Source organism: Gossypium raimondii, chromosome 1 (genome assembly GCF_025698545.1).
Source record: "Gossypium raimondii isolate GPD5lz chromosome 1, ASM2569854v1, whole genome shotgun sequence".
Lineage (NCBI taxonomy): Eukaryota > Viridiplantae > Streptophyta > Magnoliopsida > Malvales > Malvaceae > Gossypium > Gossypium raimondii.
Window position 1 is genome coordinate 7,138,615 of NC_068565.1, and position 16,987 is coordinate 7,155,601.

At 31.9% G+C, this 16,987-nt stretch overlaps 1 protein-coding gene across 1 annotated transcript; it reads right to left on the reverse strand.

Moving 5' to 3' along the window:
* Positions 1–3,980: 3,980 nt before the first annotated feature.
* LOC105779702 (uncharacterized) lies at positions 3,981–4,662 on the reverse strand. The gene has a single exon (XM_012603595.2). The coding sequence runs from the start codon at positions 4,459–4,461 to the stop codon at positions 4,168–4,170; it is 294 nt and encodes a 97-aa protein (XP_012459049.1). The 5' UTR covers positions 4,462–4,662; the 3' UTR covers positions 3,981–4,167.
* Between the last annotated feature and the right edge of the window lie 12,325 nt (positions 4,663–16,987).

The following is a 16,987-nucleotide window of genomic DNA, read 5'->3' on the forward strand; positions in this document are numbered from 1 at the left end:
ATTCATCTCAAATTAAGATTATCTCATATCGAAGCTTTGCCCGTTGAATTTATTTGAAATTTCAATAGATACACCGGTAGTACACTTGAAGTGTACGGAACTGTAATCCGTCAACTCATATTCGGGAGTGCTCAATAGAGCACATAATCGGGAAGCACACTCTCGAGCCATATAACGGGAAGCTCATGTGAGCCATGTAACAGGAAGCTTATCCGGGCTGTATAACGAGAAGCTCATGCAAGCCTATAACGGGTAGCTCCGAAGAGCCATTAATCGAAAAGTTCCGGATAGCCATATATCGGGAAGTTGAAGCGAGCCCTATCGAGAAGCTCACAAAGAGCCAATAAACGGGAAGTTCCAAAGAACTACATATATCGGGACGCTCATAAGAGCTAAGGTGTGTCCACAACACATATAGGATCACAACCTAACAGGACACTCCGAAGAGCTATAACAGGCAACTCACAAGAACCATATAACGGGAAGCTCGAGAGAGCTAATAACGGGAAGCTCTTTTGAGCTATGGTGTGTCTGCAACATATGCTAGATCACAACCAATCGGGAAACTGGTATCTATCAAATTTCATTTATTCAAAAGGGACTTAATGTTTCTTGGGCATGTCAGATATATAATTATTTTCATATACATAACAAATTCATAATTCACATATACAACATTCAATTCAAACATGAAAATATACACAATTTAGTTACACGAACTTACCTCGATACTTGTTCGTATTCAAGAATCTACTAATCCGATACTTTTTGTTTTCCTCAATCCAATCTGTATTTGGTCTTTCTGGATCTATATAAATAAATTTAATCATCAATTTATTACATTTGACACTCAAATCAACCTAATCCACATCTTAGGCAAAAGTATCATTTTTCCCCTATACTTTTGATTAATTCTAATTTCGTCCTTAGGCTCGGAAAATGAAATTCATGCAATTCAATCCTTATTCCAAGCCTAGCTGAATTTTTCATATAAAATTTACAGCTCATGTATTTCACAAAAATCAAAAATTTTCCATGAATTTTACATCTTTACAATTTAGTCCATAAATCACAATTTCATCAAAATTCACTTTATAAAAGTTGTTTATCTATCAACAACCTTTCATTTTCTACCATAAATTTTAAAATTTCAGCATATTCATCCATGGAAAAAAATTGATACTTTGATAACTTTGCAAATTTATCCCCAAAATAGATAGATTAGGTTATTACGATATCGGAAATATAAAAATTACTAACAACGAGACTTGAATACTCACCTAATTTGGCCCAACAAATTTTCTCTTTCTTCAAGCTCTCAAACTAGGGTTTCCATGGCTTTTTAATTGGGAAAGATGATATAAAATTTTGATATTAGATATTTATTTTATTTATCATCTTTTATTTATTTCAATTTCAATTTAGTCATTTTCTTTTCTAATTTTCCATGGATGAATCATCAAAAATATCTACTAACTTCTCTTAATGGTCTATTTTCCATATAAGGACCTCAAATTTTGAATTCTATAGGTATTTGCTACCTATAACTACTAGAATTCAACTTTTGCATTTTATGCAATTTGGTCCTTTCCTCCTAATTAAATTTAAAATCGGTAAAATTCTCTTATCAAAATTTTCATACGTCTTTCTTATCATAATACAGATTATGCAATATTATTAAAATAAATTTTCTTTCTGACTCGAATTTGTGGTCCCGAAACCACTGTTTCGATTTCACTGAAAACAGATTGTAACATATAGTGACTAAGTTTTTTTTTCTTTTGCCTTCAATGAATTGTTATTTGACAAAAAAAAAAGAGAATAATTCACACATCACTCCCTTAGATCATGTCACCCAAAATTTTCAAAATAAATAGATGTTAGTCATAAGTATCAACTTGTGTAATAATAGTCAACCTTAAGTACCAATGTAATCTAAAATAACATGCAAGTCTCAAAATGAGAAAAATTACCACATTCAAGAGTAAATTTATATATCAAACTTTTTTTTTTGAGTTGAAGAAGTGACTCATTATTTAGATTTTGTACTCAATTTTTGATTAAAATATGTCATAAGTTTTATACTCTTTGAAAATTGAAATTTAGTTCTTATCGTTTATTTTAAGAATTTAGTTTCTCTACTTTCTAGATTTTAAAATTTATATTCTCTTGTTAACATAGTTAATATTTTTTTAATTTATGTTCATTACAACGTCATATTTTTAGTTACATGGTGTATTGTTTTATTTCAAAATCTCACACCAACAAATTTAACCAAAAAATTTAGCAATGTTAACAATTGGACCTAAATTTTAAAATCTAAAAAGTATAAAAATTAAATTTCAAATTTTTAAAAATAGAGGACTTATGACATATTTTAACATTTACAGTTTCAGATTTATTATATTCAAGAAAATAAAGTCCTGTTAAGGCATTATCATACATTATTAACATTAAAATTGACATTATGAGATGTTAATAATGTTTGGCCAACCCTATGACCTCCTTCGAGTGGGTTTTGTACTTCATCCCTGCAAACATTTAATTAAAATAACTAATTATGTTTATATGAAAATGTTATAATAAACGTTGATAATAGCAATAAAATGATTATAAAGTAATAAGAAAAAAAAACACACAAATTTTACATGGAAACCCTTTCGGGATAAAATCATGGGTAGAGGAGAAGAAATTCACTAACGTTGAAAAATGAATTATACAAAAAGAGTTTCGACTACATCTATTTAAGGGTTGAAAAGCCTGTTTTAATCAAAGTCAAATAGTAGAAGTATAGTTCTATACGAACTCAACTTGTGTGATATGGCCCTCGGCCTCTCACCCCCACAAATCCCCTTATTTTGCCACTGTATTTATTTATTCAACAAGTGAAGGGATTCGAGTCATACAAACTGTAACAAAAAAAAATTGGGATGAACCAAATATGAAATATCAAAATTTTTAAGATTATGATTAAATATTTTGTTAAATACCATAATTTTAAGGATGTTAAAAATTTTAAGGAATTACCAAAATTTCTAAGCATAAATTTTTAGATATTTTGAATTATATGGTTAGGTATATACCAAAATCATGTTACATAAGTTTTATCAAAATTTGTAAGAGTTTAACCTTAGATATTTTGGTATATCCCACAATTTCTAAGGGAATACTAATATTTCTAAGGAACCTTGTTAGAAATTCTGGTACACCAAAATCCGGATTCTGAGCATTTACCAAAATTTCTAACAAAATATTAAAATTTCTAATAGCATACTTTTATATATACCAAAATATCCAATAGAGTGCCAATATTTCTATAAAACTTTTTACAACTCTATACCAAAATTACTAACAGAGAACCAATATTTCTATGAAATTTCATTAAAATTTTGGTGTACCAAAACCCGTATTTACAAGCTTTTGTCTAAAATTTCAATGAAATATTAAAATTTCTAACAGCTTATCCTTAGATGTTTTAGTAGATATATAAAAATTTTAGCTGGATCTGAAATCGATATTTTGTAAAGGATAGACATTTTCAAGAAACTATTTTAAGAATAATTATTTCTCCTCCGTATGCAGACCAATCAAGAAATATTATTCCCGAGTACAAATTGTTAAATACAAGAAAAAAATACTTTAATGGTTTCCTTCTCTTATAATTCAATTTCATATATAAAATATCAAGAGATATCTATGGCAATATTATGTCTATTTACATATAGAGACACCTATTTTCAATTACTTTCTTCCATTATATATATACATGGTATGTATATATGATTGATGTAATAATATAAAACTTTAATAGTATATATTTTATTTGAAAATAATTTATGTAATATATAATATACAACAGTTACCAGAGTTTCTAAGAGAGTACAAAGCTGTATCCTCAACTAAGAAAGAAAAAGAAAAGATTTTAGAGATTCAATCTGTATAAAATCCAACCAAAAGATTAGAAATTCAGAGAAAGAAAGTGTTTACAACCCAGCTTTAGATTGTATTTCATATGATAATCCCCAGTACAACAAGATCCAAATCATAGAGAACATAATATGAATTTTTTTTTTGAAAAGGCTGATTTACACCAATTCAGATCATCTCTCTCTATAATTTTTTTTTCTCTAACAAAAAGGAAAAATATTGTAGTAGTTTGTATGAACATTAAAATCTAACAGTATTAGGACCCCAACAGTTCAAATCCATAACTTTCTTCGTAGTCTGCTCAGCTTTCCTCATCTTTTCCTCCCTCAACTTATTTGAAACAGCAGCAGCAGAAGAAGAAGAAGAAGAAGAAGAAAAGAAAGAAGAAGATCTGATATTTTTCTTGGCATGTTGATGCAGTGACCTCATGGTGTAATTCCACCTGCAAATGCCTTGGTCTTTCAATGCCTCAACTGCTCCGATTGTGGCTGCCACAATCCAGGCTTTGCTTGCTGAAACTGCTCCACTGCTCATTCTTCAAAAATGGGTCTTTGATGGGATTTTGCTTGGAGGTTTAGAATGAGATTTTTGGTTTTATATATAAAGGTGGGGGGAAGAACAGAACCCATGGTTTTGGGAGACAAAACCAAGGGGCTTGAAGGGTGGATGGGTTATGCCATAGGAGATTCTTGAGTTTTACGCGTTGGAAAATATAAACTAATGGCTTAAACATGTGACTGTCCTGGAATCGACTTTATAGAAAGATTCTAGGAACCATCGTCACTTGGAGTCCCTATTTAAATTTTATTACATGTATTTCGACCTCATCATGTGACGGCTGTCTCTGTTTAAGTTCCAGGATTTCAAAGGGTTTTAGATTAAAATATTAGGATTAAAAAAATTATTAAAATACGGACTGAGTTTGAGTGGAGGTGTTTATGGGTTAAGTTGAGATGGGCTTAAACATGATAGTAACATATTTTATGATTGCCCAAGTCCGATTCGATCCGAAATATGTACTAAAAATTTTGTCTAAACTCGTTCATATTTGCAACAGATTAATTCAAACCCATTTTAGACTCGCCCATATTATTTTTAAAATTTTTTAAAAAATTTTATATTATATTATTTTAATATTTTAAAAAATATTTTTTATTTATTGAAAGTTTTTATATAGTCATCTTAACATTATTTTAATGTTTATATTAGAGTAATATTATATATTTAGTATAAGTTTATTTCTTAATGTGTTCTAAATTATATAATATATAAAAATAACATAATATAAAGTATTATAAACTTAAAAACGGGTTAGGCCAGGCTCAGTTCTTGCATTTCAAGTTTGAGCTCGACCCATATTTTAAATGGGCCTAATTTTTTCCCAAGCCCATTTTCCGGGCTTAATATTTTTTTGTCAAACCCTCTTAAATTTCGGGCGGGTCTTTGGGCCTGGACGAGTAACCCGACCCATGAACAGGTCTAAGTTTAAGTTTTAATATTTAAATTTTTAATTTGATTTGGTTGTTTTTTAAAGTTTGTAAAGTATTATATTATGTTAATTTTATATATTATATAAATTAGAACACATAAAATTTAAATTTATGATAATATATAATATTATGACCTAACCATTAAAAATGTCAAGTTGATTATATATAAAATTTTAATAAATGAAAAATATATAAAAGATTAAATTATAAATTATAAATAATATAAATATTTTTAAAATTTTAAAAATAATATAGGCTTAGATTAGTCAAAATATAGGTGAATTTGGATAAAATTTTCTCCAATATTGGTTATAATTTTGTGCCTTATATTGATTGAGTCTAATTGTAGTAATATGTATTACTTGTAATTATGAGTTCTATGTCTACCTTCAACAACAACAATAACATTCAATTCAACGGGTAATAATTTTTTAAATTTTAAAATATGATATTAATTATTTTAATAAAAATTAATAAACTTATTTAATTAAAAGGGTAATATAACTTTTGGCCTTTGAACTTGTTAAGTAGGTTCACATTGGTCCCTGAATTTTTTTTATCCACTTTCACCTTTGAACTTAAAAATAATTATAAATTTAAGCCCATTCTGTTAATGATAGTGAAAAAACAGGGGATAATGTAAGTTTTGGCCCCTGAACTTGGAAAGTAGGTCCACATTGGCCCATTAACTTGACAATTAGGTTTATTTTGGTACATGTACTTTTTTTTTGGTCCATTTTGAACTTGACAATTAAGTCCATTTTGATCATTAAACTTGAAAATTCTAAAAGTTTGGTGATGTGACACTCAAATTTTGAAAACAAATTAGATGATGATGATATGGTATAATCTCAAAGTGTCATATTTAGTGTTTTAATAATCGAACCCATGGTTGAATAGGTTACACCACCAGTTTTCGATTCAACCAGTTCGATCAATTCAACCGTCGGTCCAACAATAATTAAATAAATAATTAAAACTCTTAAAAAATTAAAAAAAAAGAAGAAAGAAAGATAAAACCAATTTTGGTTAAAATTCTCATAAATGTTGATTTTATAAAAAAATGACCGGATTAGGCCAATTTTTTGAAAAATTATTGGATTAGGCCGAAAAGACAAAAACGCTTCCAATTCTTTTGTTAAGGTTATTTCATTTTAGGGTTAGAGTTTTGATTTTTGTTAAGGTAGGGTTAAGATTTTGTAGGTTTTATTGTTTTAGAGTTTATGGGTTTAGGGTTTTTTTAATATATTTTTTAATTTTTGTATATAATCTTTAGACTTTTTTTATAATTTTTTAGTTATTTTAAAATATATATTTTAAAATTTCTAATATTATTTTTAAAATTTTGAAATTATTTATTGCCCAATTTGGTGTAATTTTAAAAATGACAGTACCAAAAGGGTATTTACAATAATCCTATATTTGAATTGTAAAATTTAATTCGATTCAAAATCGAAACCCGAACTAATCAATTCGATTAACTCTTAGTTTGTAATTTTTTTTGATTTTTTAATGCAACTGAGTTTTGATCACTTGTAGCTTACGATAAGTTAATGTTGACCAAAATTTTTCAAAAAAATATTATCCCGGGAATGCCGGGATACCTGATAGGTAAGTGGGAAATTATAAGAGTTGAAAGTGGTAGTGAGAAAACGCTCCACGTAGGGTGCGTTTTCAGTGAATATTTCTAACATGTCACTGAAAATACGCCCTACGTGGACTGTTTTTCCTCTACCAAATTCAGCACGTGCAAACTTCCCACTCACCCAGGAAATTTTTCTGAATCAATTGCCACTCACCCTGGCTCTAGAAAAGGATGACTTTCAGCATTGAGTGCCATAATGCAATTTCGAACAAACAAAATTGCAAGAAGAATCGCAAGAGGAGGAAGTTTGCAAGGCATTTTCTAAGGCATAATTTGGAGCAAACGCGTAATTACATCAAGTAAGGTTTGATTTTTTTTGTTCATATATAATCACAACTCTATTTTTTTTGCATAATTCTTTTGTTTTGAACATGTGAAACATGTTATTTCATTGAAAATAAGTGGAAAATTAATGTTGTTTATTACGATAATGAAGTCCATGACATCGATAATAGGGTTTTTTATTATTGAAAAACATAATGTGGTTGCATTTCAACCCTAACATACAATTGTTAGAGATGCATGTAAGAATTAGGTAAAAAATCGTCGGATCCAACCAGATGAGAGTATCTTTATTGAAATATCGATTTTGTGCTTCGGTCTACCCTGTCAAATATGACGCTTTCGAAATTAGAGGCGCAAGGGGGATGGAGGTGATAGTGCAATCGTATATTGCTAGTGGATCACCAATACTCGAGTTATATGTGAAGTATGCAATCACAGATGAAGGCGATTGGAGGTTGACATAAGTTCTAGTTTGAAAGGCTAGAATAGAAAAACAAGCTGAAAGTCCAACAACCTAGTTGTGCGGTGGCTCACTGCTTTGTTAGAAAGTTTCCATTATAATATCTCGTAATCATCAATAGGAAGACACTCATTAGTTTTAGCCTTAGATTTCAATCGCTACAGGTAGAACGTCCAACAGTCAGATTTTGGTGGTAACCCAAAATATTGGATCCCGGTACGACACTCAGTTAGTGATTTTGATTTGAACTTTGGTCAACCGATGTTCAAGGCTGGGAACATTTACAAGGGAATGGCATTAAGTTCCAACGGTTGACAATCAGCAAATGATTTTGGTTGTTTCAACAAATATACAAGAAGGGATGATGTACTTCCTATGACGTCCACCGGTGAAGGGATATCCAACCCTGAAAGTGTTGGTGGAGTTGAGAATGAAGAGGGGACTGAATCCGATGCCGATCTAATCTGGAAGCCCAGGGCTGATGGTTTGAAATTGCATTATTTTCTAAACTAAAGTCAATTCTAACTGAACTAGAAAATGAAGGTTCAGAGGTGAAGGTCTAAGCGAAGATTCTGGAGAAGATCCACGGTTCAAAGCTTACTCACCCTCGACCCACATGCGTAATGTGGACCTCTTAGTAGAAGGTGTGTTGGAAGTTATAGAATTCTAATACAAAAGATTAGACCATGTGAGTTCTTCACTGGATTCAGTTGATTTAGAAGTGAGGAATGAGTTTTCCTCTAAAAATAGTTTTGTCGTTGTAGTGAAGTGATACATCATAAAGAATGGAGTAAACTTTCATGTTGTTAAATCTCGACCTGACAAATTCGAGGCAAAATGTGAGACCATAAATGTGCATAGAAAATCATGGCTTCTGTTAAAAAGAAGACGTGTTTGTGGACCATAAAGAAATATATCGCTCCCCATACGTGTGTTGTCGCGGTAATGTGTCAAAATTGTCTTATATTTGATGTATTAAATTCCAAATTTTAACATACTCGTGTTGTTGCAGGTATTTCATAGGGTCATCTAAAATTGGATTCAGAGATAATCTCGAACATAATACTACTTATGGTGAAAGCAAGTCCAAGAATTACTATGACGGTTTTAATTGCAAATATCCGTAGCCAATACAATTACACGCTGTGGTACCACAAGGTGTGGATTGCAACGCAAAAGACATCGGAGAAGATGCATAATGAGTAGGACGCATCGTACAATGGTTTTCGGTAATGGTGTCAGGTACTTGAGAAGTACGTTTCAAGTTGTATAACCGATTTGAAAACGATGCCTGTGTACTACAACGATCGGTTGGTCCATGAATGCCGAGTGTTCTATCGTTTATTCTAGACTTTCAAGCAATGTCGACAGACATTCCAGTACTGTAAGCCACTGGTACAAATTAACGACACCTTTATGTACGGGAGATATACGTATCGGTTGTTGTTGGCTGTGGCAAAGGTGACAATCGAAAAATCCTACCAATTGCCTTTTCAATAATGCCAGGAGAAAAAATAGATGATTGAGATTTTTTCTTGTCTAGGTTAAGGAGGTATGTTTGCCCCTAACCCGATATATGCGTCATTTCCGATAGGGGACCTGGAATATTGGCTGCAATTGAACAATAGGGAATCCTTTTAGACCACAAACACCATAGGTATTATTTAAGACATGTTGCGGCGAACTACCACGGACAGCATGAATCTGAAGCACAGTGTGCACTAGTGATTAACATAGGTATGTATTCGCCACTATTTCAATTGTCTGATATTTAACCGGTCAACAAATGTTGGGATTAATGGATAAGCTATTCATTTTTCTCGATTGGGTACAAGCTCGTCAAACATCGTTTCTATGAAAGGATGGAAAACTTGTGGGTTATTAACGAGGAAGGTGCAAACTACCTCTCTAACATACCTTTCGACTAGTGGACACAATCGTATAACGGGGGTCTACGATATAGGTACATGATGACAAACTTGACAAAATGCATCAATTCCGTATTAAAGGGGATGTGTCATATACCGATAAACTCAGTTGTGAAATAAACATATTTTCGTTTGGCAATACTATTTCCAAAGCGAGCAGAAAAATATGTTGAACAGATGAAGGGCGACCACATTTGGGGCAAGGAGAGATGAAGGAAGGCTACAATACGAGCCAACTATATGCATCTAGTGTGTCATTCTTTCGAACACCTATTGTTTTAGGTTACGGTGTTTGATAGACCCGACTAAGGGATTGTCAAGAAAGCGTACCGTATACACCTAACAAATCGAATCTGCGACTTGGGAGATTTGACACACTTCGTTTTTCATGCGCTCTTGCAATTATAGCATGTTCCTCCGTACGTTTGGATCACATGAGCTTTGTTAACAAAGTGTACAAACTACAACACATGTATAACGTGTGAATATATGAATTCCCACCGGTCCTAGATGAATATATTGACCATTGATATCGAGCGCTCCATTCAAGTTGTTACCCAATAGTTCATTGAGCTGCAAACCAAAATGTCGACCGAAATCTACTCGGATACGCGACAACATGGATATTCGAGAGAAGACAAACCATTCGAGGTTATGCGGGTTTTGTAGGAACCCAAGGCAAACAATATTGCCATGTTCACACCAACAAGATACTATAAGGACAATACCTCATTAACCTATTTATTAAGTTTTTAACTAAAATCCATTTGTTGATTCTTTCATTCATTCTTAAATTTTTGTAATTTGTAAATATAAGTTTTTAATATACAACTTTGTTCCATTTTTCTAGTGTTAACCGAATTTAACTTGGTTTAACACTATAAAATGACAATGAATACCAATTTTGATTCAAAAACATTATTTGTTTAAAAACATTTCAAATCCAATATTGGTACAATCTTATCAACTACAACTTAGCTAAACAATTAAGATTTGCATGATAGACTTGTCTTCCCAATTGCTCTAGACCTTGGATGCCTAAGCACCCGTCATGGATTGCTCGTATGACGTTGTCTACCCCTCGCCTCTTCCGCTAATAGATATGACTTGCCATGGTGTCCAAACCATGGCAAGTACTACAAATCGTAGGTTAACTCTCGAGCCATAATGCATTCGCGATTAGGTAAAAGGTCGTACCTATTGTTCCAAATGTTGATAAATTCTGTATGGAATGTAGGCTAATTTTCATCGATTCTCCCCTACAAGTCGATATGGTGCAGATCTTCGATGTCTTGTGATACCGATAGAATTGTTTGCCTAAACCCGACCTGCCGCATAACTTTATCTAATTCGTGCATCTCCTCAGTAGCGTACATTACCAATGGAACCTTCACGTGCTAGATGTTGGGATTCATCAAGAATTCGGATGGGATGAATTTTTGAATTCTCAGATAGGATTATGACGTCCATTCAAACTATATTAAAATAATAAAAATTTTAATTATATAAACTATTAATATTTAAATCAATTGCGTTTATATTATATAATTCAAATTTAAAAAGTACATACATCCACTTTCAATCGTTGATCTAACAGAAGTCGTATATTTTGAAGCTCCTTTGATAGTCCCACATAACGCGGCTCATGGTTCCACCTATTAAAACAATATGTTAACACAATAATTTAAAATCTAAATAATTTTATTATGATAAATATATTATCTAATCAATTTTACCTTTTTACGAGTGAGAATGTATAAGGGTAGTCCGCTCAAGGACGTAAAAATAACAGTCGATACCATGCCCATGATTGTAACAGTAGCATGCAACCACCGATTTTAATTTTCTATGGTTCTGTAGCCCGACACATCTCTCGGTACCACGTCGCCAACACGACTAACCCCAACTGTGTTTGCCCACTTATCTAAAGTCCACGAGTTTTAGGAGCCACCTTAAATGGATAAGATTTCGTGATTTATCGAGCATTAGGAGACACCCAATGATCATAAAGATGTACCCCCGAACCTGTTGTTCTCTTTCAACTTTACTCAATTCCACATCTAGCCTACCAAATTTTCTTTTCAACCAATTCATACCTATTCAGGCTCCATAGGTCGTGTTCAGAACCTTCATAAAAGTTGCTCACATACATCTCTCTAATCGGCTACGACAACTAACCCAATCATAACCAGCCCATCCACCGATAACCTGAGCTGTAACTGCACGTCCTCGAGTGTAATAGTACACTTGTTGCATGGAAAATGGAATGTGTGCATCTCAGATTTTCACCTTTCCACCAACGCGCTTACAAGTGTGGGGTCTAATTTACACCTTTTACCCATACGGTCCACGTGCAAAAATCCTGCATTTATCAAGTATGGTTCGATTAAAGACAATGGATGAGCAAGTGGATTACGAATACACGTCTCCAAAATCTGATCTTCCGACTATATATAAAAAAATACAAAATATTAAATTTCAGTATAATAAGAAAATATTTAAATTAAATTAGATCAAATATAATAAAAAAATCTTACCATTTGCAATTGAACAATCGAAATGTGCTTGCCATCCAAACGAATTAGAGATTTTGCCATTACTAATTTCAATAAATACGAAATAAATTGTAATATAAAAATTAATTTAAAAAAACCTTAATACAATTTTAATAAATAAAAAAAAGAGTTGAGAGGAATAAAAATTGAGTGAGAAATTAAGAGGGAATTGAGAGAAATTTGAGAGAGATTTGAGAATGAGAAAGAGAGATGAGTTGAAATTGAATTGAAAAATGGATGGATTAGGGGTTTAAATAGGAAAAAATAATTTAGCCATTGGGGGGAGGGGGTTTAAACGACTATTTAAATAGCTGTTGGGTTGGGGAAGCCATTGGATGGGGTAGCCGTTATGAAAAATGTTTTCAGTTGAAAACATTTTTATTTTTTCGACCTAATCTCATAATTTTTCAAAAAATCAATCTAATATAATAATTTTTTTAAAATGACATTTTTCTATATTTTATCCACCTATTTTACTTGACTTTTTAGATTTTTATGATATAACTGAACCTCATTCAAATTAAATTTGAAAATGGGAGAGGTGGTAAGGGTTTCTTATATAGAGGTAAGTGTTGGGGGAACCATGGATGGTTTTGCCCAAACTAAAAGAAACAGCCTATGGTTTCAAAGCAAATTTGTTCATTAGCCTACTAATGAAATGAGTTAAAAAATGTAAGCAAATAATTCAACCTTGAATAGTGTAGTATATTGGGATTTGGTTAGTGGTATTATATAATACTAAATAATGAAAAGAAAAGGACAAAAATCCCCAAAGATTAGATTTTGGTTTAGCTTTTCTGCTTCCTTTGTATATGAGGATGAACCCTTCACATCCAATTCACAACCTTGTCACTTAGGGGTGTGTAAATATTGGATAAAATCAACTTAATTCGATTAATCGGTCGAATTCGGTTAATCAGTCGGCTAATCGAGTTAATTCGGTCGGGGTCAGTTAATAATTTTCTGAAAATTCAGTTAACGGTTAATTCGGTTCAAAATCGACCGGTTAATCGAATTAACTGAACTTAATAAATAATATTATAATATATAAGTATTGGGTCTGTTCGATTAATATTTTGGAAGTATAAATTAATCGATCGGTTAACTCGGTTACTTTTTTATATGCTTTATACTTGTTTTAACCAAAAATAAAATATATATAAATTTCGATTAATTCGGTTAACCAACCGAATTAACCGAAAATGTTCAGTCCGGTTAATTGTTTTTGAAAAAAATTCGATTTGGTTAACAATTAAGGGTTTAAAAGGATCAATTAATTTGGTTAATAGTAGTTCGAATCGGTTAATTGATTAAACACTTCTAATCTCAATTACATCATTGATTTCTTTTTTCTTTTATCCACTTGCAAGAAAAAAGAAATGGTAATACAATTAGAAAATGAGATGTTCACTTATTGCTTCTACATTCACGTAATGAGGTGTTAGAGTCGTTAAAAGTAGATTCAATTCTTTAAGAGAAAGAGAAGATAAATAATAAAATGTCAATTATAAAAAGATGTATTTTAAAATGATATAATAAATAAAAAAGGTTTAAAGTGAATCCTTAGTGTACAAGCCCAATAATGCCCGGGCCCAAGCAAACAAATATGCCCGGGCCCAAACCAATAAACAGGCCCAAAACCCAACTAAACCTAGACTGGCCCAAGATACTAAACCAAACTTGCTAGCCCAAAACACCAGCAGGAACCCTAGGCGCAGCAGCTCCTACACGCACGCCGCAACAGCTCCCACACGCCACACTCGTCGCTCCGCACTCATCGCGCGCACTCCACGGTTACCAAACCTGCGAAAAAAGGGGGACACAAGCGCAACAAATAACGGAAAGAAGCGGGGTCTTTTGATTTTTTTTCAGATTTTGGGTGTTAATCGGCTATATAAAGCCGATTAAAATCTGTATTTTGGGGGAAATCGTTTTTTTCGGTGTAAAAGGGGAGAAAAATACACAAAAAGGAATAGAAAGAAAACACTGAGTATAAAGATTTTTTGTAAAAGGTGAAATTGAATTTCTGTTTTTCTTTTCGTTATTTCCTTTTTTTTTCTCTCCGTTTTTTTAATAAAATAATAAAAAAGGGGTGAGGGGTTTACCTTCGAAGCTTCGCCGGTGAAGCCCACGATCGCCGCGCTCGAATCAGAGGACTGGCGGAGGGTCGAGGCTTGAAGCGAAGGATGAACGGTGGCGTTCAATGGGTGTGTTAGGGTATAAAACCCTTTGGCAGAGAATTTCTCTGCTGTTTGGCGAGAAAAAGAAAGGAAAATGAGTGGTTTTAGGGAAATTTTTGGGTTTTGTAACGATGGCAAAACGGCGTCGTTTAGGGCCTATACCTGTGGCCCTAAAACGGCGCCAGATAGGCTATACTCTGCATGGTGACTGACCGGGAGGATCCGCGCGTCTTGGGCCTAAATGGTACATTTGCGTATTTGGTCCTTGTCTTTTATAATACGCCTCAATCAAGCCCCTTTTGTTTTTTTTTAATTTAGGCCGCGTGTTTCTTTTTGTTTCAATTAGGTCCCTCGTTGCGCAGCGCATCGGAAGGACGGGATAATTCCCCTTTTGGTCCTCCACACTTGCACGCACATTCAATGTGATCCTGTTCTTAGATTTATTTTTAATATTAGGTTTTTTTTCTTTTATTTCAGTTCAATTTAACTTTTTTTTTATTTTGTTCATTTTTGTTTTAAAAAATCATGTTATACTATTATTATTATTATTATTATTATTATTATTATTATTATTATTATCATTATTATTATTATCATTATTATAATTATTGCTATTACCATTGCTATATATATATACGCATAGTTTTTTATATAATATACATATGTGCATTTTATGTATTATTTAGCTTTTATAAATACATGCATGTATTTTATACATGCGCTTTGTTGTTTTTCTTTATTTTTCTTTTATTTTTTATATACATACTTTATATTATATATATATACCCATAATTTATTAATGTATTATTTTTTCCTCTTTTCATATTTTATATTTTATTTTCGTGACTTTTGTGCACACATTTGTGTTTATATTCACAGTTTTTTTTCAAAATACACATTTTTTTATATATATACTTATACATTTCTTTTTTTTTAAATTATGTACACATACGTGTTTTAAATACGCATGTTTTTTACAATATATATATATATATGCATTTTTATGTATTAAACACATATTTTTATATATAATATATACACATTTTTAATATATATACATTTTTTAAAGCTTTTATGAATACATGCATGTCTTTTATTCATACGTTTTATGTATATTTTCATATCTTTTAAAACTTTTATATACTTTATTTTGTAAATATATACACATATACATTTTATTTTTATTTTGTACACATATGTACATGCATTTATTATTGTTTTTTATTTGATGTACCTTTTTGTTTATAAATTTACTTGTATATTGTACATGTATATATTATTTGTAAATATTTATGTATATATGCTTTAAATTAAAGGATCTGTATCATATTGTATATGAACTTTTAACATACCCTTTTGAAAATATATTTTGGTTTTAACCATTCATCAAAGTTATTTCATGATTTAAAGGTTTTTGAATGAAAGCATTTTTGGAAATTTGGGATTTTCGAGGGGAATTGAGCCCTAACGTATTGGGTTCTGGTTTTCTTTGTCAATCCTAAATGACCGAGAATATTTTTATTCAAAATGCATAAAAATCATTTTTGGGAACTTAACTTGTTGTGCCCTAATGTATTAGGTGTGGCATGTTATTTTCTCGAAATGAAGATTTTCGTATAAAATAAAAGTGATATTCAAGTTTGGGGAATTATGAGGAATTGTACCCTAACGTATTGGGACTCGATTTCTGTACATGACTTGAACAATTGGATATCCTTTTGCAAATTTCATCATTCAAGCTTATTTTAAAATCTTTTTAACTTTCGACACTAAGACATCAAATAATCAATTTGGTACCGATTTTGGGCGTTACGAGGGTGCTAATCCTTCCTCGTGCGTAACTGACTCCCGAGCCTGTTTTCAAAATTTGCAGACCAAAATAATTTTTAAGGTGGGCCGGTCACACCTTAATAAAGGATCGGTGGCGACTCCAGTTTTGTTTTTTAAAGTCGACAACTAAATTTTTGTTTTCAAAAAACGGTTTCGACACTTAGAATGGTGTCTTATGAGAGCGAGTTTGTAGTTGAATCATGATGTCCCACATATACACATAGATGTGATAAGGAGGCTTATGGTCCTGGATGAATGTTCATATGCCAAACTTGTAAGAAATACATGTGGATGGAAGAGGTAGCTCGGGCATGGTGGTCATGCAAATTTTACCGAGTACTTTTGACCGAGGCCGCCCCTCGATTATAAGTAGAGTGAGCTCCTCTTTGATTTTTTTTTACACTCAAAATAGTTGACTTGAGTGAGTTGATCATATATAACTGTTAGGGATCGACCCGATTAAGCAACAATTAACAAAAATAGCGGAATAAATTGAGAAATTGAACACACAAATTTAACGTGGAAAAACCCATCCAAAGAGGATAAAAAACCACGGGCAAAGATAATTTTACTATAATGGCAAAAGAATGAAGAGTACAAAAGATGGAGATAAAAACCAAACCCCGAAAACCCGAAAAACAAAGAACCCTCAAAACGTAAACACAAAATTCTCTGAATGTGTTATGA